Source organism: Glycine soja, chromosome 6, assembly GCF_004193775.1.
Source record: "Glycine soja cultivar W05 chromosome 6, ASM419377v2, whole genome shotgun sequence".
NCBI lineage: Eukaryota > Viridiplantae > Streptophyta > Magnoliopsida > Fabales > Fabaceae > Glycine > Glycine soja.
The window spans coordinates 3,854,436-3,879,770 of NC_041007.1; the positions used below are offsets into that span (position 1 = coordinate 3,854,436).

At 34.3% G+C, this 25,335-nt stretch overlaps 5 protein-coding genes across 5 annotated transcripts; 2 read left to right on the plus strand and 3 right to left on the minus strand.

Moving 5' to 3' along the window:
• Window positions 1-443: 443 nt before the first annotated feature.
• LOC114414808 lies at window positions 444-2,518 on the minus strand. Its single transcript, XM_028379232.1, has 4 exons — window positions 2,163-2,518; window positions 1,907-2,077; window positions 1,210-1,572; window positions 444-768 (listed from the first exon to the last, which is right to left on the minus strand). The coding sequence occupies exons 1-3, from the start codon at window positions 2,472-2,474 to the stop codon at window positions 1,216-1,218; spliced, it is 840 nt and encodes a 279-aa protein (XP_028235033.1). The 5' UTR covers window positions 2,475-2,518; the 3' UTR covers window positions 444-768; window positions 1,210-1,215.
• Window positions 2,519-4,356: 1,838 nt separating this feature from the next.
• On the plus strand, window positions 4,357-7,951 carry LOC114414809 (ferrochelatase-2, chloroplastic-like). The gene is made up of 9 exons (XM_028379233.1): window positions 4,357-4,777; window positions 5,301-5,631; window positions 5,764-5,907; window positions 6,075-6,176; window positions 6,360-6,463; window positions 6,545-6,671; window positions 6,785-6,937; window positions 7,084-7,184; window positions 7,333-7,951. Exons 1-9 carry the CDS (start codon window positions 4,707-4,709, stop codon window positions 7,646-7,648), a joined length of 1,449 nt encoding a protein of 482 aa, XP_028235034.1. The 5' UTR covers window positions 4,357-4,706; the 3' UTR covers window positions 7,649-7,951.
• Window positions 7,952-8,710: 759 nt separating this feature from the next.
• Window positions 8,711-13,466, minus strand: LOC114414810 (far upstream element-binding protein 1-like). Its single transcript, XM_028379234.1, has 6 exons — window positions 13,176-13,466; window positions 12,815-13,089; window positions 12,636-12,725; window positions 12,430-12,501; window positions 12,135-12,254; window positions 8,711-9,877 (listed from the first exon to the last, which is right to left on the minus strand). The coding sequence occupies exons 1-6, from the start codon at window positions 13,366-13,368 to the stop codon at window positions 8,963-8,965; spliced, it is 1,665 nt and encodes a 554-aa protein (XP_028235035.1). The 5' UTR covers window positions 13,369-13,466; the 3' UTR covers window positions 8,711-8,962.
• Window positions 13,467-14,810: 1,344 nt separating this feature from the next.
• LOC114414811 (NADH dehydrogenase [ubiquinone] iron-sulfur protein 7, mitochondrial-like) lies at window positions 14,811-17,323 on the minus strand. Its single transcript, XM_028379235.1, has 2 exons — window positions 16,800-17,323; window positions 14,811-15,397 (listed from the first exon to the last, which is right to left on the minus strand). The coding sequence occupies exons 1-2, from the start codon at window positions 17,204-17,206 to the stop codon at window positions 15,163-15,165; spliced, it is 642 nt and encodes a 213-aa protein (XP_028235036.1). The 5' UTR covers window positions 17,207-17,323; the 3' UTR covers window positions 14,811-15,162.
• A 3,072-nt stretch (window positions 17,324-20,395) lies between these two features.
• On the plus strand, window positions 20,396-24,733 carry LOC114414812 (protein NDL2-like). The gene is made up of 11 exons (XM_028379236.1): window positions 20,396-20,590; window positions 21,207-21,306; window positions 21,914-22,011; window positions 22,143-22,231; window positions 22,850-22,910; window positions 23,009-23,095; window positions 23,174-23,251; window positions 23,334-23,390; window positions 23,498-23,553; window positions 23,934-24,069; window positions 24,174-24,733. Exons 1-11 carry the CDS (start codon window positions 20,540-20,542, stop codon window positions 24,393-24,395), a joined length of 1,035 nt encoding a protein of 344 aa, XP_028235037.1. The 5' UTR covers window positions 20,396-20,539; the 3' UTR covers window positions 24,396-24,733.
• The last annotated feature ends 602 nt before the right edge of the window (window positions 24,734-25,335 follow it).

The window sequence follows — 25,335 nt, forward strand, 5'->3', positions numbered from 1 at the left end:
ATTCTATCTAAATTGTTATAACTTGTTTTCATGGAGAAATTATTGAATAAAACTAAATAAATAAATTATATATACTATAAAAATAATTTTTATGTTAGATTGAATTAAATACAGTATTAGTGGATATCCTTTAATAAAATAATTTTAGGAAAAAAAAATATTCTAAGCATTAATTAATTATCAATCAAACATAATTAGCCTGCATAAAAAAGTTCAAATAGGAAAATAAACATATTCAATGACACATTTAAAAATGATAAAATGTAAAAGATTAGGTACTTAACATTTTTCTTTATGGGCAAATAAGATTTCATCAAAAGCCAAAAGAGAATATAAGCAATTTAGCTCTAAGATACGCGAGTGTTATAAATTTATTAATATTGTCTTTGTGTTATAAATTTATTAATATTGTCTTTGTCTTTGAAAGTTACCGACAAGAAAAATAAAATAAAATCTAACAGCTTGTGTATAATCACATCCCTTGCTCACTTTCATTACCAGACCTAAACGCTTGATTACTAATGAATATGGATATGTTTGAAAGTACACTTTTCATACATTTGATTCAAAATAGTAAATGGTATCAACTTGAGAACGAAAGAGGGTTGTAGGAATCGAATCCAATTTCAGAAACTGTTACGCTAGTAACAATCATTCCCTTGTCAACCTAGTGACACTAACCTCCAACTTGAACATTGCTGAATTATGATCATATTCCATTCCCCTTAAGAGGTTGACCACATGCAACTGCCATCCACTTCCCAACTCCTGAAATTGAAGTGAAGGAAAAATCAGGTAGAAAATTTGGTGTCAGCATAGACATAGTCTGCCAGCCAGATGCAAAAACTATGAATTAAAACACCAGTGAATTGACCAAGTGGCAATCCATACCCAATAATTTACAGAAAATTTTTCTCTGGTGACAATTTTTCTACAATGTGAATATAAAGAAAATTTAACAGGACATGTTAAACATTATTTTTATTTGGGTACAATAAGGTTTGAATTAAGACCTCAGACAAAAAACTCTCTCATCCCCTCCCCCATTAGACTGACCCTAGTGGGGAATGGGTTCAAGACATGTTAAACATTACTTATATAACATTATCACCAAATCAATACCCTTTGCATATATAAGAAGCAATCACCACATACATACACATGAAACCAACAACTTAAATGACACGAGAGAAGTAACTGTGCAATTACATAGTATTATTGGCTTGATATGGGAGCACTATCTTCAGTAGCCATAGGCTCCACCTGGGGAGGCTTCTTTGCAATTGACTTTGGTATGTCAACATACTCTTGGATGCAACGCTGCTGAGGATGTGACAATAGTATCAGCACATGACGGAATAGAACACGTGCCAACCCCTGTCCACTCTCCAAGATATAACCCTCATATTCACTAACATGTTCAAGTGCCTCCACCAGTGTATCGTAAACCTCCTGGGGGCAGTTATCTGGTCCAGGTTTATCATGAAGGTACATAACATCCAAAGTGAAGAGCTTCTGGTTCACAGGCCACTGATGCTTTGGTCGCTCTGATGATCTACAGTAGAACAAAATCTACAATGGAGTAGTATATTAGGATTCATAATCATAATCATAATACCATGCTAGTGTTATGTTACTCATACATTTTAAATAGAATAAACCACCATTGTTGGTCCCCCATGAAGCAAAGATAAGATACGTGTAATTTTGAAAGTCATAAAAACAAATTGCAAGTTATAAGAAACCATACGTGTAAGATAAATATTTAGATACATATAAAAATTCATAAAACATAATATAAGAAATATATATAATTGCAATTTTGTAAATCCAAGTTAAGAACATAATTCTATTGATGTGTAAAGATTAGTGAGCAAATGCAGATGATGATAATGAATGGACTTACGACTCTTAGGATGCGACCCTGAAGACGGGATTTCTTGGCTTCATGAGCGGCAAGACGGAACAAATGAGTGAGATCGGGTTGGCCGGCGGTGGTGGAAGAAGAAGAAGAAGCTGAAAGAACACGCATTGCTGCAAGTGTTGACTCAATTTCACTGCTAAACTCTTTCCTGACCTGTAATTAGATATTGTTAGGAAATAAGAAAGAAAAGCCCTAAACCAAAATTAATTGAAGGAGAACAGAATAGAAAGAAAGAAACCCAAGAGACGAGGGTGTTGGAGAGAGTGGCGAAGGCAAAACGGTGTTCGGGGTTGATGGTGAGTTTGGCATTGACGAAGAGAACGATGGCTTGTTTGATGGAGTCCAAACGGGTGAGGGGTCTGCCATTGGGACCGGTGGCACCTTTCATTTCGACGAGGCACTGAGGATCGACGTCGACGCAGATCAGAACATCTTCGTTGCAAATTCGCGAGGGTTTCAGACTGTATCTGCTGCTATTTCCTTCAATTCCCTCCATATCTCTCTCACTCCTAATCGCCGATTGCTGGTTTCTTCTCAAAACTAATCTCATCACACCCTTTGCCTTAATCAACTCGCTCTCTTTCCGGATTTTTGTCCCCTTGTAGTATTTATTTATTTCTTCCCCAATTTTTACACACTAATTAGTAGTAATAATTTGGTCTAATTTATATAAGTTATATTTAGTAAAATCGTTTTTTTAGCATTAATGAAATGGTTATTAAATGCTAAATTAGGGTCTTAAATTAGTTTGGTTTTTTTAATTAGGTTCCAAAGTAAATTAAAAAAAAGTGATTTAGTCCTTTAATTTTTTTATAATTGGGTCCCTAAAATTTTAAAAGTGTTAGAATTTAATATATTTTTTATAGTTTCAACTTTCAAGTCATCATAAGTTAATTATTAAAACTTAATTAAAAAATATAAGATCAAGGTTCAATTTCAAAATTTAAAATTTTAAGAACTTAATTACAAATTTTCAAACACTTTAAGACCTTTTGATTAATTTAATCTTATTAAAAATGAATTTAATTAGAATCTATTGATAATATTTTTTATATTTAATAATAGATCGTTATGTATAGTAAATTAGTTAGATTTTACAAATAATAAATTATCCATTATCTTAAGATTTATTTCAACGACAGTAAGTTTTAAGGTTATTTAAATATTACCCTTTACTTCATTTATATCAACTCAATATAACAATATTTTTAATAAATACTAATAGAACAATCTATTTAACCAAAATTATCGAGTTTCTTAACACTGAAAACCGTTAAATATTTGTATAACATTCTCTTTTTCAGCATCTTTAATTTTTATAATGAATCAAGGGTGTTAAACAAGTTATTATCATGCCTATCAAGTTCCTAAGGAATTGTTGAACTTGAGATTTATTGACCTTCTAAATAGTGGAATCAAATGTTATTATATCGCAATGTGCTTTCTAGCATACATGATTTAAGGAATTATTATTACTTTATCTTTATTTAAGTATCTTATGGGATTAATCATTAGTTTTAAACTAAAAAATAGATTGACTTCACAAAAAAACCAAATTAGTTACCAAGTGAATTGTTAGTCTTTCCCGAAAAGTTTTTTTTCCCATTATAAGTAGTAAAAAAATAATATCAATTCTCCTAAAATAGTACAATATAATAACTCAAAAAGAAACAACACTTTAACAAAGGATATAAGGCAAAATTTGATTTTTGTTACAGATTTTATTGTGGATGAAGGGTTGTCTCATTCATTTGAAATTTGTCTCATTAATTTTCTTTGGGTCATCTGGACTATCACAATCAGCTAAGATTTGACAACATAATTGTTTCCTTTAGTGAGATTAGTATTTTCATCTTTGTTGTCGCTCACCTAGCAAGTTCTTCTTCGACATCCAAGCTAAAGTATTTAGTTGAAGAATTCTCTATCCTTGAATCCTTTCCTGTTCCCATTCACCCCCCAACTTGAAACTGATTAAGCAAGTTGATTGGTTCCCTCTTGTGCTCAATACCATCAAGTGTAATGTTAATGGATCAGCCAAGGGTAATCCCGAATATGTTGGTAGTGGTGACATTTTTAGAGATCACGATGGGGTCTGATCGGTTGCTTCTCTTCTTACATTGACATCCAAAGTTTTTGTTTTATTTTGCTAAAATTTTTACAATTATATTGGCTTTGGAGGCTGCTCTTGCTCACAACTGGAGTAGCATTTGGATGAATGCGACTCCAACTTAGTGATTCAAGCTTTCAATAAACCTTCTTTAGTCCTCTGATAGCTCTGTCATCACTGAAAAAATTGTCTTTTTTTTTTGTAAAATATAGTTTTGGTTTACTCTCATATCTTTGGGGAGGGAAACTCTTTCGTTAATTATTTTCAGTGAAATGATACTCGAAGTTTTGTTAGGAGCGAATTCCTTCATAATAGGACAACACTTTCCAATTATAGATTACTTTAGCTTTTTAATTGGGTTTTGGTCTATTCCCTCAATTTGTTGATCCTTTTCTATTATCTTTCAATGTTACTTGGTGTAATCTATGATGGTTTATATGAGTGTCAGCATATTAGTGTATCACTAAAAGACAAGAAAATGGGGAGTTTTTGTGAAACCTCGGTACTCGGTGCGGTGTCCTTGGAATTTGGAACACGTAGACGTTTCTTTCATTCTTTTCTTGGTTTGGTTTGGTATTTGGTATTGACATTTTAACTTTACTTCAACTTTCTTTTCTTTGCCAACACTCCTCCTTTGGTTAGGGGTTTCGATCCGAAATTCCAAATCGCCACGCCATGAACGCAACCTTATACTCTGCTGCTTTTCCTACCACGTTTCGCAGTCTCGATCATCGCAATTTCTCAGCGTAAGTTTCCATCTCACCAATTTTTAACGCTCTCACATTTACATTTCACTTCGATTTAACATCAATTTCCTAAAACCTTCACCAAACCCTAGTTGTGTTCTCCGCATCTTTCTTAATTCGACTTGTGACTTGTTATGATTATTTCTTATTGAATTTCGCCGCCTTAGTCGTTCTATACAGGTTTTCGTAATGAAAGGTGGTGGATGAGGCCACTTTTCATGAAATTGTTACTGCGGTTCCACGATCAGGTACTAGCCTGGATGCCTGCTATATGCAGTAACATTGGCAGCTTTATCAATTGTGGGTTCATACGGCTACACACAACTTGTGTTTTGGCAGTTTTATCAATAAACTTTTTTTGGCTTAAAAAAAACACAAAAACTGAGTCAGCCATTCAATAATAAATAATATGTCATTTTTTTTTTTTTTTGTGAATGTCTACCTGCAGCAAACACTGGTTTCGGATTTATCACTTGTAAGTAGAGTTTGCTAACTGAAATGCTTGGTCACTCCTTATTTTCAGGTTATGTTCGGATATCCAAAATCCTGGCTATGTTGATTACCATTCAAATTCTAATAAGTCTACATCTCAAGCGTCTTTGTTTTTGCGTTCTGATTCCACCAATAGAAGCAATGTCGTGCTTGGTGGAGCACTTTGTGTGAACCCCTCTGGCAGGAGAAACCTAGTTGGTCCGGCTTCTTATTCTGTAGAGACGAGTGCTTATGATGTGGCTTCTTTAGAATCTCCTTCCCATGTCGCTGAAGAAAAAGTTGGTGTGCTGCTTCTCAATCTAGGAGGACCAGAGACATTGAATGACGTTCAACCTTTTCTGTTTAATCTTTTTGCAGATCCTGTATGTTAGTTTGTTTTTGTGCTTTTTCTACGGTTGATTTTTTTTTTCTTTTCCTGTTTCTGTAAATTCCATGTTAGCATTAGTACATGTTCATATGATTTGTATGCTAATGTGTTTCTTGTATTGACATAGGATATCATTCGTCTTCCAAGGTTGTTTCGGTTTCTCCAGCGACCATTGGCAAAATTGATTTCTGTACTTCGGTCTCCTAAATCCAAGGAAGGGTATGCTGCTATTGGTGGTGGCTCTCCTTTACGCAAAATTACAGATGACCAGGTGGAGTTCAATTTTTTTGGTTTTCCCGTTATCTGCTTTGTGGAACTTTTTATCTTTCTGCAACAGGAAACTTTTTTGGCCTTTTCCTGTTACATTCCTTAAAAAATCTATGTATTGGTAATGTGCTGGAACTAACTAAGCTTTTATGGTTCATTGTTCATGTGCAGGCACTCGCAATTAAAATGGCTTTGGAAGCAAAGGGCATCTCTTCAAATGTCTATGTTGGGATGCGGTACTGGTACCCATTTACTGAAGAAGCAATTCAACAAGTAAGTTCTCTTGTTTTTTGGCCAAACGTTGTCTTTCTGCTTATTCACATCATACATCCGTTTTCTCCTTTCATAATTAAATCACATGCAGGATAATTAATCATAAATTACATTATTTATTCTGAGCTCCACTGTATCACCTTAGACATGAGTCTAAAATCAAAAGCTTGTCTTGCGTGACAGATTAAGAGGGACAGAATAACAAGGCTTGTGGTACTACCCCTTTATCCCCAGTTTTCTATATCCACAACTGGTTCAAGCATCCGCATTCTTGAGCATATATTCAGGTACTGCTTATTGGCACTTTGTGAATGCTCTTGGGTGATTCAAGGATTATTCTTAATCAACTGATATCATTTAATTGTCAGGGAAGATGCCTATTTGTCCAAGCTTCCTGTTTCCATTATAAACTCTTGGTATCAACGAGAAGGTTATATTAAGTCAATGGGTAACTTAATTCAGAAAGAGCTTCAGAGTTTTTCTGAACCAAAAGAGGTGGATTATTCTTGTTGAATGCTTTCAACATGGTTCTTACATAAATTGAAGGCTATGTGATGTATTTTACTCCAGTCTGAATCAGAGTGTATCTTGTTTATTCTATATATTAGGTAATGATATTTTTCAGTGCCCACGGTGTACCTGTCAGTTACGTTGAGGATGCTGGGGATCCATACCGAGACCAAATGGAGGAGTGCATCTTCTTGATCATGCAAGAGTTGAAAGCTCGAGGAATTAGTAATGAGCACACTCTTGCTTATCAGGTTTGTTTTGAACCCTTTCAACTTGCTTTTCTTGCATCCTGAGTTAAATGGAGATTTCATATTTAATTGCTGGGTTGTATTCTTGCTTTCTATGGTGTACTTTTTATTTTTCTGATATCATACATTTTTGTTGGATGAATTTTCAGAGTCGAGTGGGTCCTGTACAGTGGCTGAAACCATATACAGATGAAGTTCTCGTTGAGCTTGGCCAAAAAGGTGTGAAGAGTCTTTTAGCTGTTCCAGTGAGGTACATTATTATTATCGATCTTTTATGCTTGTTGATTTCAATTCTAGACAGCCATATGCATTTTTGTTAGTACGTTACCTGTTACATCATTGTTGCAAGTTGTGAATATCCTAGAGAGTATAAGTAATCCTGTCTTCTTGTATCCCAGTTTTGTGAGTGAGCATATTGAAACCCTTGAAGAAATTGACATGGAGTACAAGGAATTGGCTATTGAATCTGGCATCAAGAATTGGGCACGTGTACCTGCCCTTGGTGTTACCCCTTCCTTCATTACAGATTTGGCAGATGCAGTAATAGAAGCTCTCCCGTCAGCAACAGCAATGTATGCACCAACCAGCATCTCTGAAGATGTTGATCATGACCCAGTTAGTTATTTTATCAAGATATTCTGTGGTTCAATCTTGGCATTCATCTTGTTCTTGTCACCCAAAATGATCATGGCATTCAGGAATCAAGTCATTTAGAAGAATTAGAAACTGTTTGCTGAATTCAATCTGCAAGCATATAGATGAAGCCTATTGATAGCAACAAAGTATACTTGGATTTTTTTGTCTTTGTTTTACTCATTTCAACCTCTACTGTATACATCAAAGAGCTATGAAGAAGCAATTTTCCGCAGAGAACTTGAACCTCGGCTTAAAGAGGATTCAAAGAATAATTGTTGACCAGGGATCTATTCAAGAGCCAAGAGGCATTGTCTCGATCTCCGATTTAAACCCGAACAAGTTATTGATTTTTGTTTATTATTTACTTACACTTTTTCTACATTTTAATATCTGCATAAACTGTTTAATTGAGCAATGTTTCTTTCACACGCCAGAAGAATGGGGTGTGAAATGGATGAAAAGAAGAGAGAGAATTAGAGAAATGGGGAAGAAAGAAAAAGTAAGAAATGTGACAGATATTGTGATAACTTGCATTTCTTTTTCATATTTGGCCAGATCAAATCACTCCTTATGGGTATGCAAAATGCAATTCCTTATCAGATAATTCTAGCGATTATGGATAAATTTTTTAAGTATTTTTTTTCACGTTGAAAAATAAATTGAGGGAAAGAGAAAAATATGAAATTCTTGATTTTTAGATGAAATTTAGAATTCTTGAATTTTAGTTAATTAAAATTCTTAAATTAAAATTCCATTTAATGAAATACCCAAACAACAAATTATAGTCCAGAAAAATTTTAAATCACCTGTATTATTTTCCCTTCTTAAAATACTCTATCCAAACCCGCTTGGTGTTCTCTTTAAAGTAAAATAGAAAGAAATACAGCAAAAAAAAGTAAAATAGAAAGGGAAAGAGAAAAAACCCGCCTTGGTGTTCTCTTTAAAGTAAAATAGAAAGAAATACAGCAAAAAAAAGTAAAATAGAAAGAAATACAGCAAAAAAAAGTAAAATAGAAAGAAAGGGAAAGAGAAAAAAAAGATGGAATGATAATAAATAAAAATAACGAAAAAATCGTTACTTGGATAAAAACAAGGGAAAAAATCACTTGTTTAGATGAACCTAGAAAAAACTAGATGAAATAAACTAAAGATAATGAACATTTTAAATTATTGTCACAAGTTCAAATAAGCTTCCCAACTAGTTTTTTCAGTCGCCTCCAAAATGAGTTTCTATTTAACCGTACAAGATATTCAAAAAGTAAAAAAAAAAAAACAATACACCATTTCTTCCATCTAAACAATGCAATGCTACATTGGTGTCACTAGTACCATAAACGGTGAAACACAATAAAAATCGTCTATGAGAAGGGGAGGGGAAGGGTGGCCAAAATATCAAGGGGATGCTTTAGCAATGGCACTCTGGGGTGCCTGAGCATTCCCATTACCATCACCGGTATACGCCGGAGTCTGTGTATAACCAGCACCATAAGAACTGTTGCTGTATGAAGGCAGCGCCTGACCATAACCAGGCTGGCCACCCTGCGGAGCACCATATGTTTGAGGACCGTACCCTGGTTGCACTGCACCACCATAACCAGGCTGTGATTGATTGCCATAAGCTGCTTGGGATGTAGGGGGAACCCCATAACCTGGCTGAGGAGTTCCTTGAGGTGGGTAGTTGGCAGTGTTTGAACTGGGCAGTTGGTTGGTAGGATAACCTTGCTGCGCTACGGTAATTGGTTGGGCAGAAGGAGCTTGGGCTGAATCTCCCTGTACTGCATAGTTTGCAGTGTGGCCCTCTTGTGCCGGGTTGCTTTCACTACCATAGCCTTGCTGCTGATCATATGTAGGTGGCTGCCCATACCCTGATTGTGATTGCGCATTATATGCATTATAGCTGTCCTGTGCATAACCCTGCTGTGCTGATTGGTTATAACCAGAGGAAGGTGGCTGACTGTAATTGTATGCAGAGCCATCAGCTGGAGGGGCAGGACCCCCAGGATTTTGTGGTTGCTGTGGCTGTTGACTATAGTAATAATAACCACCACCATGAGTAGACTGTTGGTGAGGTGGTGCAGTAGACTGATCCCAATTGGTGGAATATCCATCAGGTTGCTGGGGAGGATAGCCTGCATATGGTTGCTGAGGCATGTTATACTGGGGTGATGGACCAGAGTATGCTCCAGGTTGCACGTAGCCATAACCAGGTTGCTGCGTTGGAGCAGGGGGAGCCCAGTTAGATGGTGGTCGAGATTGGTAACCTTGTTGAGGATAACCACCAGACATTGCTGGATTTCTAACACGATTCTGTGGAGACAAAGATTGAAACCAACAATAAAAAGTGTGAATTCAACCAAGGTTCCACATGGTACAAAGTATACAAAGCAACAGATGCACACACATACACAGGATAAAGTTACACAAATAAAAAAAACATATCGAACACAAGATAAAGGATATATGTCTTGCATTAACATTTAGCGTATGGCAAACAAGATCCGAAAGGGATATAAATAACTACATACCGTACCAGTTCGTGATAAAACTGAGTTACTCCAGCAGAAGAACACCCTTTACCTATTTGAATTGAATGGGTACAAAAGGAAGCACAGACCATAGAAGTAGACAAGCATACAATATTTATTGCCTTAAAAGGGTAATCCCTCGTAGTATCTCAAAATATGCAAGATCTTATTCCAATTGCTACACTATATAATATATCATAATCATATTAATTCAACAAGAGACTCTGGACTACAGATATTTCAGTGTATAAGATGGAGCAACCCTAAATGCAAATATACAGACTGCCAAGACAACTTCTCTGTGCTCCCATGTACATCCTCTTAACCTTTCCTCAACCCAATCTAATAGATCAACCTCAAAAGGATCATCAAATAAAAGCAAATAAAATTAAATATTATTTTAATGGAACGGGAATTTAAAATAGGGATAGGGGTAAAAGGCTTGTAAACATATTTACTACGTGCACCTCAAACTTCACAAAAGATTACAGTTAAATGACACAAGAATAAGAAAAAAGAAAAGAAAAGCACACAAGAAATGTACAACCCATTACACACGTCAGAAACAACATAACTTGTTAGTTGAAACAACTACGATTTAAAATGGATAAAATAATAGTATAGGAAAAAACTTAAAGTGCTTCACAATGGGCAAATTTCAGGTTGATATGCCTAATGCAAGTCCAGTATAAGACACAAGGATAAAATACTATTTCAAGTATATGAAGGTTTTTTTTTAGGAGTGAACTGAAAAGCACAAATGGTATAGTTGAAAAGGATTTCAACACAATAATTCAATATTCACTCTAATAATGACACTTTATAGAGTGAAAAATATTAATAGGAGACTTACTGCCCGTGATAATAAATATCAAAACTGAGATTTAGAACCATACCAGGGCATGCTGAGGGAACACCAACAAAGGAATTCATGTTGGTGTCACCAATGGTCCAATAGACACTATAACCCTACAATAGTCCCAATAACAAGATCAGTCATAGGATACACAATTAATAAGCATATTCCATAGTTGAACAGGCTATAATCCCAATGAGTATCCACTTGGACCAAAAAATTGCAACAATTACAGTAGCCTTCATGGCCCCAGGAACCTAAACCCCAAATATGACGAAGGACCCACCTCACCAAAGCACAGGGCTAAGAGCAAAAACTTTACCACAGTTAAAACAGTCTTTGCAAGAGCTTGGTATCTTGGTCAACAAAACTGAACAATGTAATTCTCAAATATTCCCACCAATGTCCTCAGTTTGTGGATATATAAAAAGAGATAATGAGCAAGACATATCATCTACTTATAAAGCAGACAACAGATACACACACAAACAAAAAAGACACGGTTAGCAAGTCAGAATTAGAAAGACTCTGAAAGTTTATGACCATCAACAGAAGCCTAGACTAAACTTAAAAATATATTTGTACATAGTGCATATTACTAATATATCAAGACGGCTAATTGAACAACACAACATGCAGTTGTCAACACCATAATTTATCAAATAAATGAAGGTTACTGTCATGGTCAGTCTCCCTAATCATATTTCCACTCAGCGAGTGAATGCAATTGGAAATTACAAGCAGAAACACCATAACATCCGTTAGCAATTTAATGTATATTCTACCTTTGTGCATTATTTTTATAGTAGTCTTGAAACAACTACACAAAATGAAACTATGCACTAATTTTCTTCTGAGAACAAAATAAGTAACAGAGCTACAACCAATAAAGATGTATCGTACAAGTTAATTAATAATGGTCATGATATGATGCAATACCATAAAAAAAATAATAAGACCCAACAGGCAATCACAAGCACACAGTATTCATCTAACAATCACATAAAGCATGGACATAAATTCACCTAGTTTGATTAAACATTCAAGATTATTAGATTTCCACAATATACAAAACAAAAAACCCAGTAGAAAATCCACAATTTTAAACACTAAACTAGACTTGGCACAAGGCAGGCAAACATGCTATAAGCTAAATGTAAGAAAGAAAGCGCCCTTAACATACCTCGCCACTGATGACTTGATAAACCAACTGCTTTGCAGACTCAATTTGCTCAGGAGTACCATCAATTTTTAATGTTCTTTCAGTTGATGTGTCACCCGGGGGAAGATGCAGAGGTATCACCTGAAAAAATACAAAATATTAGTGAAAAGCAACTGACTATTTTCAAATTATTAGTAATCACAAGGCCACAATAAAAAAACCATAGCAACTAAATCAAAGCTAACTAGGGTTATCCACCTACATCTAACACACAATGAAGATAACAATATAATATTTATCACTTAGAAGTGAAAACCTGAATCCGTGCTCCAGTAGAAGCTTGCATATTCTTTATAGTTTCTCCACCTTTGCCAATTATAAGGCCAACCTGAAGATTCACACAACAAACCATATCAATTCCCAAACACACTGGAGAAAAAAATTATCCTCGATAAAGAACACACAAATAACATAAAACACTGTACAAAGCATAATAAGTTTATACATGTCTCCTTTCCACACCTTATTATTTGGGATTTTCATGACAAATTCATCCGACCCAGCTTGTCCCGTGAATCTTCGAGTAACAATGCCAGAACCCCCAGATTCAGCCTGGTACAGAAACAACTCATCAAGAAACATTACATCAATATCTAAGATAATTGAACAAAATCCTAACCAAAGTGAATAACGTGCAATACCTCAGCAAGAACTTCATTGATGAGTTTCTCGGCAGAGGAAATTGCTTCAGGAGTGCCCATAAGCTCAACCGTCCTAGTGGAAGAATTAGGGTCCGCATCAATATCACGAGTAATTTGAATTTTGGCACCAGACTGCAACTGGAGATACTTAATAGTCTCTCCGCCTTTACCAATAATCACACCAACCCTGCCATTAGGGATATCAATCTTCTTGCTGGAACCTTGGTGACCGTAGGAGACGGGAGGAGGAGATGCGGAATACAGAGGCTTCAAATCTGCGTTCGTTCACCGAAATCAGAGTATAAAAACCCTAACCTAGAAGAGAAGAAGAGAGAGGGATAGCTATTAGTTAGTTAGTTACCGAGAGAATCGAAGCCGGTGTCGGGTTTGGGACGCTTGGCGTCGAGTGGCGGAGGAGGAGCGGCGTTGAGGAGGCGTGCGGCGACTTCCTGAGCACGCTGCTTGGCAAGCTCGATGCCGGAGGGTTGGTCTTCGTACTTGCGCTTGAGGGGCGCGGAATCGGGTCCCGATGAGTACTGTGCTTCCTCCGCCATTGCCTACTCAGTGCAAGGGAGGGAGAAAGATCAGATATTTTGCTTTCCCTGTGCTCTGCAAATGCAACGTCAACCAAAATAATAAGGCCGTCATCGTTTGTGTGGAAAAATAATAGAAATAGAGAAAAATTAACATAATTTAAAACTTTCTATGACTGTTTGTATAAATAATTTAATTAAATATTTTTTTTAATGATAAGCTTTTATTAAACGCATAAAATATAATATTTTTTATATATGGTATGAAACATTTTTGTTATTTTTTAAGATTTAATGTTAATAGTTTTCAAAAATATATTTTAAAAAATAAAAGAATTAAGTTTATATTAAATATAATATATAGAAGTTAACAAATATATAAATTTAAGCAAAAATATGTTAATGCATCATTTAAAATTTATTCAAATATACATACAAATAGATTTTTTTTCTTGTATAGATAGGCACAATTTTATTAATTAATTGATAATTTTAAAATTAGTTTATAAAATATATTACAAAAAACAAAATTTTAAATATATATGTTAACATAATATATAGAAATTGATAAAAATATTTATATAGAAAAATAAAAATAACAATTTATCTCTTATTATAAATTATTTTCAGTATTTCTATATATTTATAAATTTTTATATTTTATTTATTATTTTATATACAAAATATTTTTAAAGTAACTAAATTAAAATACATAGTTTAAAATTATTTAAAACTTTATTATATGTTACTCGTGAATTTTAGCTATTCAATTTTTGTTTATTGTATTTTTCTTTTATGCATGCAATATGGTAAATTTTATATATTACAAATAATTAAAACCACAAATGCTATGTTATTTATAAGATAAACTAAGTCGCTTTATTTTATATGAAAAAAATAAAACAATGGGGTTAAATACTATTAGTTGAGAAAATAATTTTATGTTTACCAATGATTTAGAGAAAAAAACATTTGCATTTTATTTTAATTTTCATAAAATATGTACAGAAAATATTTTCTCAAATTAAATTGGCCCTCACATTGCAAATAATCTTTGCTGTCAATTTCATTTCCCATGGCAACCAACCACTTAATTAAGTTCATTTGATGATTTTATAACATTATTTTATAAAGAAATAAAGAGGAAAGAAAAAGAAGAACGAAAAATTTAATCAAGTTCACTCATTTAATTCAAAAAATAATAAAAGAGAAAGGAAGGGGGGGATAGTTCCTTCATTTGGTACAAAAATAAATGACGGAAAAAATTTGAGGGAAAAAAACAGAATAATAAGGAGACCAAAGTCCGTCCCTCCTCCCTTATTTTTGCTTCCTTTCGACACTTAATAGTAAATTCAAACATTAAACTGTGTAAACGCATTCTCTGTATTAATTTCTTTTTGAAGGGCGAACAGTGAGGAGGTTGAGGAAAGGAGGTGCGGAAGGTATAAGGTAGAGAAGAAACCTTCAATTCAAAATTATTATTTATTGAAACGCCATTAATCAGGAATATGCGAGACTGTAATTGGTCCAATGTAAAAACCGTAACTTACAAACCAAACATGAGTCATTCAGAAATTGTTTACACTCTCAGGTGCAGATTAAGCATTGACAGATAACAATAAACATCCATTATTCAACTTCAAATGGGCCTGAAGCCCCGTAAAAGCAGCAGCACATAAAACATTCAGAAACTGTGACAAAGTATTGTACGGACACAATCTCCATCTAACATGAGTGCTTCTTAGCAAGGTAAACTACCATGTAATTGCTTATTATAAAATAGCTTCGATGCCAAGAAAATAAACCGAATCGACCTCACTTTGTCCACCAGTGGAGGAAGTCTTTGCGCCTATTGATCTTTTTCTGCAGCTGGAGGAGTCCATACAGCAAAGCCTCAGCAGTTGGAGGACAGCCTGGAACATATATGTCAACAGGAACAATCCTGTCACATCCCCGAACTACGGAGTAAGAGTAATGGTAGTATCCTCCTCCATTAGCACAACTTCCCATTGAGACGACCCATCTAGGCTCAGGCATTTGGTCATAAACCCTGCAGGAATTGTAAATTTAATTAACTTAGTTTCGCCATGTCTAAAACAGAACATGACTAAAGTTCCAAGGCAAAAACCATAACAAATTAACAATAATAACAATAACAATCATATAGGAACCAAGGAATTTCAGAGGGAAGAGGAGATAGAAAAAGGGTAAGAGAATTAATTACTAATGTTTCATGAACATCTATTGTAGAAAATCCCAAAACCAAATAGATGAGGCATTACAATGGATGTAACTGCCAGCATCATGATATATGTTCTTAGGATTGTAAAGAAGTAATTTAGACCTCAAATGAAAAAATTCTGACAATTGAATTTTTTTTTTTAAAAAAAAGGTTGCAGAGTCTTGCAAGTGGTACAACAAGCTGGCTAATGTTCCAGAACAAAACTTAAAAGGGGGCACTTGGAAGAACTTGCGGAGAGTTTATTTGAGCATAAGGAAACAACTTACAACTCTCATAAACTATATTTAGCTTATTCCTATAGGTTTCATTTCATGAACAATGCTTATTGAACTAAAGCTTAATTAAGCTGTTTACGAAACACATCCACAATATAGAGATAAGGAACCCATAACCTGTGTTATAGAAGAGTATAGAAATTAACAATTGATATACTCTTGTACTCCTTTTCTGTAACAACAGAAGCAACTTAAAACCCTTGTTTATACTTTGTAGTTACATGACATAACTGATAACTCAGAATGTTCAAACTTCTCACTCGATGCAATAAATCATCATCCACATTAGGAAGTCTTTTGACATGCATTATCATTCAATCAAATTGATTTCTATAGCAGCATATAAATTGATTTCTATATTAGCCAACCACCTATTACTTAGGTGTATGTTACGAAGAAAGGAAAGGGTAGCAAGGAATTAGTCTGGGGGAGTCTGATTCTGTTAGTGATACAGAATAACAGGAAATGTTTAGTTCAATTGGGAAGGTAAGAAGCAAGCCCCTCAAAGAACACCTACAGAGTGTGTCATTTCCATTTTTTTTTTCAATGTTCATCTTCAGTATTTTGTGATCCTTATCCGGTACTGGTATCAGCATTAGCAGAATAACGAACTCAACAAGGTTTCTTCCTTAAAACAGTGTCCTAGTTCCAGTTTCCTACCCGTACTAAAGTCAAAGTAAGCCAAGGTTACATCACCTCGATTAAAACAAACAAAACACATGGCCATTAGCAAGATCAAATCTCCCTGAAATGCAATTTAGTCTCAGAAGCCCTCAATTAACAGACATTCATTCACCTCAATCAAAATTTCCTCAACAGCCTCCAAATGGAATATTATTATTTATCCACGCACAAACAAAGCAAATCAGTGCATCGAGTGAAAAGGAATAAAAATAGGGAAGTAAAAAACCCTAGAAAAGGGAAAGAGGGAATACTTGCGAAGAGCGGGAGCCATCTTGTTGGTGAGAGTGCCGGCGACGATCATGCAATCAGACTGGCGAGGGCTGGGCCTGAAAATGATGCCGAAGCGGTCGAGATCGTAGCGGGCGGCGCCGGTGTGCATCATTTCGACGGCGCAGCAGGCGAGGCCGAAGGTCATGGGCCAGATGGAGCCGCGGCGGGCCCAGTTCATCAGATCGTCCACCTTCGAGATCACGAACTCCGCCGCCTTCGAAACGCCGGCGGGAGAGGAAGCGGACGGAGGCGGTGGCGGGGCATATGGTGTAGGCGTGGCTGTGGATGGGGATGCGTTCAGAGATGGGAGCGTTGTGTGGAGTGAAACTACCCTTTGAGGGGAAACCAGCTGAGGGAAGCGTGAAGAGGCTCGACTCAGAAGAGCCATAGTGATGTGTTGTTGTTGTGAGTGAAGGAATCGCACCCAAGTTTCAGGACTCTCTCTCTCTCTCTCTCTCTCTTCTGTTTACGGCGAATGCCCAACCAACCTTTTTCTATTTGGAAAAATGGTAGCGACACCGTTGACAAAAGCTAAACCAAGCTACGTGGCTGATTTCGGCTTCATTCTTTCATTTGTGTTCCTAAGTTGGTTAATTGATTTGGTATTAAATAAATACTGAAAAAGGTATTTCATTGAATTTAGAGTTGGGAGTTTCCAGGCTTAGATTTTTTTTCTTATTTTATTTTTCAGTTTCTATGTTTCTAATAATGATTACAAAAATAATACTACGAAGACAATAAAAGCATATTTAAAAAAAAATCAACTAACTTTTTTGAAGGGCATAATCGATTATGTAGTTTGTTTTTAAAAAAATTACAACAAGAAACATAACTTGTTAAATTATTTTTTCAAAAATAAAAGTTGGATGACGCAAAAAAATATTCATATATTTTCCTAAATGGAAATTTTACAAATATTTTATTTTTTACCTATCAAATTATTTAATTTAAATATTTCACCTATCTTTTATTCTCTTTTATCTCTATCAAATCATTTCACTCTTCGTCCTCTTTCTTTCATTTTTATCTCTTTTCATTCTTCACAAACAAACAAAGGGTAAGTACAGCCTGAAAGATATCTACAAAAAGAATGATAAATTATAAAAATGTAAGGATGTATTTAGTAAAGATGGATGTAATCAAATGAAAGTGTGAAGAATGAAAATGAATAAAAAGAGATGAAAGAGAGTATAAAATAAAGTGGTTTAATAGAGATAAAAGAGAATAAAATATTTTGATTTGAATTCAAGTAAATTGATAACTAAGAAAAAATATATGGACAACAAAAGATAATTAATCATGCATAATCAATTAGTTGCATTATGTGTGGAGGCAAGAGAGACTCATTTTTCTATCACTTTTTTTCTCTTCCACTCTTCTTTCTCTTATATAATAATATATACCGTATTTTTATTTTATTTTTATCCCATTTCATCTCATTTTGGATAAAAATTTTATCTTATGAGGCTTACACTTTTTTCAAAAATTACAGTGCCAATTAATCTCTAATAAACATTTATTTCATAACATTCATCCTTAAATTATCTAAGTTTAATTACATTTTAATTTATTAACATGTGAGATGTTAATTAATTGAGATGATTTAGGGATGAATGTTGTTTTATCCTATTCACTGTTATATTTCACGGGTGATTCTAATTTTCAACTGCATAAGGAAATAAAGGTAGGCTGACTTCTCAGTTTTCATATTGTTTTTATAGTAACATTTTTTACCATGGGAGATAATTAAGCTACACTCCGTTGATTTTTCTGTCATCTCCTAGTTCAAATTCTTGATGAACCTAACATGTCTATGGTTTTTATTTAGTTTACAATGTATGAAAGAAAAAAAACGTGTAAAGATAGAAAAACAAAAATAAAGGAAACAAGATAAGGGAAAAAAGTATAAATTTAAGAATTAATTAACAGTTGACGTCTAAGTTGCGTACAGTAGTGTATATATCATCGGGATTGGGTTTTAATAATAAATGTTGGGAACTAAAAACAAGTAATGGCTTATTGAAATTTGCAGCCTGCATGCTCTGAGATCGGCACCATGCTGATTTTGAGCGATTCGACTTGGACTTCTCGTTATTAATGAATTCTCTTAACAATGCATCACTGAATCTATTGTGCATTCGTAGACCATTTAACTTGTACCGTAGATTTTGAGAAACGAATGACCCTGATTAAAATACTTACTAGTACTACTCCCATGCAAGTGATGCAACACAACATTACACAATACACTCGTGTCATTCCCTTTAATTGGTATTTGTTAAGTGTTATGGGAGCTTCAAACTCTTCACCTCTTATTCCTTTCTTTCTTTACTTTTTTCAACCAACCACTGACCAACCTTATAAACGGCTTGGGCCTCCATGCAAGCTAATTAAAGCCGACGCTAAAAAACGATTCAGCAATTTTTATTTTCTAAGGATTAGATTGTAAATTAATAAAATATATGTGGCATATTCCTCAATCACCTCATGTTTTAAAAAATCATTTAGGAGTTTTTCAATTTGATTTTTTAAAATAATATAAAAAATTATTTCAAAAGAATTAATATTTGAAAAATAATTTATGTTCAAAATTAATATTTTAAAAGTTTGTTTAAAATAGTTAATTTTGTTTGAATTAAAAAATAATAATTTTAAATGTAGTTAAATGCTTTTTAAAACTTATAAATCTTACACCAAAAATAAATATATTTAATCTTAGAAATCTTACACCAAAATGGGCTACTAAGTCCCATCGCTAGAGAAAAAAGACCATCAAGCATCAATAGTTATAGTTAATATACGTCAGATCAATAACTTACATTTAAAAAAAAAATAGATTTCTAGTTAAATTATAATTTACGTGGTAGCTAAGATTTTACCTACCACATCTTCCTTTCATTTTAAAATGCCTTTTCAGATATTTTCTACACATTTATAACCATCGTTAAAAAGATTGTCTCTTATAAACATTTTCATGTGAACCAAGACTGTAACAATGTAGAAGTTTCTCAACTAAAAGGGCAAATAAATTAAGAAGGTTTGAAAATGAAAGTTAACTTTGAAAAGTTTGATATATTTATCTAGACAATTTAAATTCTTAAGAATGATGGTGAGGTCAAACTGATTACAAAGTCTGTCCAAATCTTCAGTGAATAAAAATTATTTATTTATTTCAAATGTATGAAATTGTTAAATTATTTAAAAAATTTATATAATAATTACTTCTTTTATTTTCCTAACTAATGAAGAGAACATATATTTTAAAGGCTCACATTCAAAATCAAAACAGGCGATTGGTCCAGAAAAGAGAAAAAGAAAAGAAAATCGGGTCCATGGTCCATGTCGACAAGGGCAGTGGGAGGCAATTTTAATCAATAGTATGAAAAAATAGCATTATTTGAAAGAATAATGATACATGAATTATTTAATATTTAAAATACTTTATTAATTAATATATATATATTTTCCTGTTTAAAAAAATGGGAAGGAAAAAGAAAAGTGTCGGCTTGGGAACTATGGTTAAGCGAAGCAGAGTGTGGGGTTAAGAAAGCAAGTGTTAATGCGTAGCGCTTGAATTGAATTGGCACGGGGGGTTGAGCGTCGGTGACTCGTGCGAGACAAGCACGGAATGGACACATACTGGTACTAACAGAACTGCTATAAAAGCAAGAATCAAGGAATGGAGTGCAGTGACATTATTCTCTACGCTATTGGGACTTAAATGGCGGATTCAGTGTCGGTGGACATGGAAGCCATCTCTCCTCCACCTGAGGTACGTAACCAATTCCTTCCTCGCTCGCTTCATTAAGCAAAAACGACTTTCTTCTTTTGCTTTTCATCTACTTGCACTTCTATATATCACATAATGTTGTTTCTTTCTGAATTCAGTCTATGCGCTTACTTTAGTTTCTGTTTTAGCTGGGACCTGACTTTGGAAACTCGCCATGTGAATTTCGGTTATTAATTCTTCACTTCTCAAAGCGTAAATGTTTTTGAGTTAGTGAAGACATTATTATTCTAGTTAAATAATTTTTAATTTTTCTTTTATTGTCCTACTTTCTATCACTGCTAAGATTCTGGCCCCTGCTGATTAATATAGTTTTTTAACCTCTTCGAATGCAGAAAGTTTTGCACTTTTTTGTTAACTTCTATTTTTTGGGTTTCTCTCTCTCTCTCTCTCTCTCTCTCTTTGAATGCGAACTCTGAAGGGCCAGAGGATTTACACGCTTCTGTTACCCATGCTGAAAGCATACATGTGGTTGAGTAAAGAATGATTATTTATTTGGCCCCTTTTTCTTGTTGTGTAAACATGAAGGAGATGGTTTTTCATGTTCATATTTGGTTTTCTTGTCTATTCTGGCTAACGAGCTGCTGAGATATTTTTGCAGGAACATATAATAAGAACTCGTCATGGTCGTGTCTCCGTTGCTGTGTATGGGGACCAGGACAAGCCAGCGCTAATCACGTATCCTGATTTGGCTTTAAATTGTAAGTTAAATGAATTTTACTTTTTCTGTATGATTCTTCTTCGAGCTAATGATACCTTTTGGCCATGATTAACGTCATTTTAATACATTTTATTGCACGCTTATAATTACTTCAAAAAGAATTATTAAATCATTTTGTGTTTTTAATATAATAAATGTTTTATTTTCTATTATTAATTTTTAGATTCAGTTTCTTTACTAGCTAGTGTAGTTCTAGTTAGCATTTTCCTTTATATATAATAATAATAATAATAATAATAATAATAATAATAATAATAATAATAATAATAATAATAATAATACCCCCCAAAGTCAAAAGATTGTTTTTTTAAAACCAAAAAATAATTGGCATTTATAGATTTGTTTTAATCATTAAGTTGAAAACGCTGTCTCATTTCTTTAAAGTAGATTCAATGCTAGAGTTTTGAATAATGGTAGTTATGTACTTATGGGTAATTAAATTATGGTTTAGCTAGTTTTCTCTTAAAAGATTTTATGCTGAGAATATAAAAAATATAGAATGATGTTTTATGACTTTGCTAACACTGTTTGTTTTGTTGACAAACCAATAATCTAACCATTTGTTTTCCTGCATGTGGTTTCATCAGATGTCTCCTGCTTTCAGGGGTTATTATTTTGTCCAGAAGCCTGTTCACTGCTGCTCCACAATTTCTGTATATATCATATTAGTCCACCTGGGCATGAGGTCTCTAACTTTATGTCTTGAAATTGTAATATGCTGTTGCTTGCTACTTATCTCTCCTCATTTGTAAATATTTTTGCTGTTGAATTTATCTTGTTCCTTATCATTTTGTACTTTTTCGTGAGTTATTGCAGTTGGGAGCTGCTGCCATTGATCCAGATGATCCAATTCTTTCTGCTGATGACTTGGCTGATCAAATAGCTGAAGTTCTTAACTATTTTGGGTGAGCATGTTCTACCTTACTCGTCAATTTCTTTCCATTTAGGCTATGGTATAAAGTTTTAGAGATTTTGGAACAGAACAAAAGGAAAGGGAAGGTATGGAATGAAATATGAAATGGAAAACAGTTTCATTCCCTATGTTTGGAGTCTTAACTACTAATGATGGAGAACATGAGATAATAAAAGGTTGAAAGTAAAATTTCAATAAAACCTTTATAAACTTAAACTTTTTTCAAGTAACCAAGTTTATGGAGTGAAATAGTGAATGACAAGTATTCAAAATAGAAGCTAAGCTGTACCCTGCACAATCTCTTCCTCTTTGGAAAATTTTGAACTCCTAAACAAGAGTCTTATTCCCTATGTCTATTCTTTTCCCCTCCAGTCCTCTTATATAGCATCAAGACAAAAATGTTAGATCGATTTCCATTTGGCTTCAATTTGATTTATTTGCTTGTTTTTATCTTTCAATTTACTGTATTTGCAACTGAAAGTTCCTTCTGTTGTGCATTGAAACTTGATAGTGATGGGTTTATAGCTGGTGCAACTGAGGCTAGAAGCTGATGTTGCGTCTCCTTGATCTGGAGAAGGCAATCTAATATCTTTCCCCTCTCTCTTTGCAGTCATAGTACAGTCATGTGTATGGGAGTAACTGCTGGGGCTTACATTCTTACCTTATTTGCTGTGAGTCTTTATATATGTTGCACTTTCTCTCTCCTTTCCATTCTTTAATAGCCTAGTTTCAAATAATGGGATCTCATATCTTTCTCTTTTGGCAACAGATGAAGTATAGACATCGTGTTCTTGGTTTGGTACTAGTTTCTCCTTTATGTAAAGCACCATCTTGGACTGAATGGTTGTACAACAAGGTTCTTTTTCTAAACTTGCAAGGCTTTGTCTCCTTATGAAAATACATATCACCTTTTGCTAAAGACTGATAATTGCAGGTCATGTCAAATTTACTCTACTTTTATGGCATGTGTGGGGTGGTAAAAGAAATATTGCTAAAGCGGTACTTTAGCAAGGTATGACTATTCTTCCAAAAGAAAATTTCCCCCCTATTTCCTTCAGTATGAGATTGAGTCCGTCAATTTAATGTGGTGATAGGAAGTTCGAGGCAGTGATTATTTGTCAGAGTCAGATGTAGTTCAAGCATGCCAAAGGGTTAGCCCAATTCATTTTTGTTTCCATGTGTGGACTGGGTTAATAACTAATACAGCTATTTTGAAACTGAAACATTGTCTGACTCTCTTTGAAATATTTCCTGACAGTCATTGGATGAGAGGCAGAGTTTGAATGTGTGGCGGTTCCTTGAAGCAATTAATGGGTAAGATAACAAACACTTCAAAATTGTGGTTTTCTTCCAATTCAAAAGTGATTATCTACTATGATATATATGTAGGTGGGGGGGAGGGGGGGGGGGGGGGGGGGGGATAGGATTGTAGTTTTTCTCTGTATGATACTACCAATTATTGCTAGAAGCCTATGCCTAGAGGTGAATGGTTTCACAGGTTCAAACCTCCAAGCCATCTATGTAGCCAAAACAAGATAATTGCTAGAGTTTCAACATCAGTCAGAATTTAATAATGCACGCACACGTTGCTCTTAATTTACCACTTTTCATGCAGAAATGTATATGGTGATGCTGTAGGTTCCACATAGTGTGAAATAGCAACGTGCCCATAACTTTGTATTGGCATTTTGCAGGAGATATGACATAAGTGAAGGATTGAGAAAATTACAGTGTCGTTCACTAATTTTTGTTGGGGATATGTCTCCTTTCCACGCTGAGGCTCTTCATATGACGTCCAAGTTGGATAGACGACTCAGTGCCCTAGTCGAGGTGTGTAAGATAATTCAGGTTCATATTAATTTGTTACAAAATGTGTGTATCAACAACAAAAAAAGATCTAGATTTAATAGCTATTGTTGTTGGCGGAAGTGCAGGTTCAAGCGTGTGGATCAATGGTAACAGAGGAGCAACCTCATGCCATGTTAATACCGATGGAGTATTTTCTCATGGGATATGGCTTGTACAGACCATCTAAGCTGAGTGTCAGCCCAAGAAGTCCCCTGAGTCCCTCTTGCATTTCTCCTGAGCTTTACTCTCCAGAGAGTATGGGTTTGAAATTGAAACCAATAAAGACACGGATTTCCGTGGAGATATAGTAGTAGTAGTAGGTGAATAAAGATTGCCGCTCTTTTTGTTTTGATTGTTGAACAAGTTTATATATAGTTCTTTGTTTTGTCAAAAATCTGACAAGGGAGGGATGTCATAACCTTGTAGATAGAGGGAGACTTGGAAAGAAATAAACAGAGGGAAAAAAAGGGGGAAGAGTTTAGTTGAAAGCAGCTGTAGTCATTCTTTGATTTGTAATCATAGACTTTCGTTTGGTTGGTAAAGCTTCGAAATTGTTGTTTTTGGACAAATAAAAATAATAAAGTTCTTGTTACCACTGTAAAGCTAACACGGTGAGCAAGCATAATGCCGACACCATGCAATGCTACACATTGTTTTCATGTCGTCAGTATCTTTCTACCTACTGATACTTTTATAGTTTACTTTATTCTTCGTCCCGAGGTTCCTGAAAATGAAATAATGAAGCAATTTTGGATTTTTTTTTTTCGTTAACACAGTTATGGGAATTAATTGGTTAAAACATAAAAAATTTACGTAATCATTTTTCTCCAATGACGAACTTCTTCTATTTCTTGCAAGTATGCCCAAACCTCCAAGTAAAGACTTTTATCGTCAATCCGTAAACTTTATCTGACTTGATTTATCTTGTTAGCCTTTATTTTTGTTGAAATACAAGTGGAAGATAAAATCTTATCTCATATGTAAGAGTGTAAACATTAAATATTACATAAGGGAAGATAAAACTTATAAATTTAAATTTTAAAATTTTAAATTAAAATAATATATTAAATTCATTTATATGATTTATCACTCATAAGTAATTCTCCTCGGATGCACAACAATTTTGGTGTAGCATTAGCTCAGCGTTTAGCCATGTTGCATTTGTCGTTTTAGCACATGAATTTTCATAAGCGATTTAACCGGCACTTACAACTTATACCCTTAATCTAATTTCTACGACTGCACCGC

Coding starts and splice junctions, on each gene's coding strand:
- LOC114414808 (XM_028379232.1), bottom strand. CDS start 2,474: ATGAGATTAGTTTTGAGAAGAAACCAGCAATCGGCGATTAGGAGTGAG. Junction 2,078..2,162: donor CCAACACCCTCGTCTCTTGG/GTTTCTTTCTTT, acceptor ATCTAATTACAG/GTCAGGAAAGAGTTTAGCAG. Junction 1,573..1,906: donor AGGGTCGCATCCTAAGAGTC/GTAAGTCCATTC, acceptor ACTCCATTGTAG/ATTTTGTTCTACTGTAGATC.
- LOC114414809 (XM_028379233.1), top strand. CDS start 4,707: ATGAACGCAACCTTATACTCTGCTGCTTTTCCTACCACGTTTCGCAGT. Junction 5,908..6,074: donor GCAAAATTACAGATGACCAG/GTGGAGTTCAAT, acceptor GTTCATGTGCAG/GCACTCGCAATTAAAATGGC. Junction 6,938..7,083: donor AGCACACTCTTGCTTATCAG/GTTTGTTTTGAA, acceptor ATGAATTTTCAG/AGTCGAGTGGGTCCTGTACA.
- LOC114414810 (XM_028379234.1), bottom strand. CDS start 13,368: ATGGCGGAGGAAGCACAGTACTCATCGGGACCCGATTCCGCGCCCCTC. Junction 13,090..13,175: donor CACCGGCTTCGATTCTCTCG/GTAACTAACTAA, acceptor GAACGAACGCAG/ATTTGAAGCCTCTGTATTCC. Junction 12,726..12,814: donor TCAATGAAGTTCTTGCTGAG/GTATTGCACGTT, acceptor TTTCTGTACCAG/GCTGAATCTGGGGGTTCTGG.
- LOC114414811 (XM_028379235.1), bottom strand. CDS start 17,206: ATGGCTCTTCTGAGTCGAGCCTCTTCACGCTTCCCTCAGCTGGTTTCC. Junction 15,398..16,799: donor ATGGCTCCCGCTCTTCGCAA/GTATTCCCTCTT, acceptor CAATTCCTGCAG/GGTTTATGACCAAATGCCTG.
- LOC114414812 (XM_028379236.1), top strand. CDS start 20,540: ATGGCGGATTCAGTGTCGGTGGACATGGAAGCCATCTCTCCTCCACCT. Junction 21,307..21,913: donor TCCTGATTTGGCTTTAAATT/GTAAGTTAAATG, acceptor TGGTTTCATCAG/ATGTCTCCTGCTTTCAGGGG. Junction 22,012..22,142: donor TTAGTCCACCTGGGCATGAG/GTCTCTAACTTT, acceptor GAGTTATTGCAG/TTGGGAGCTGCTGCCATTGA.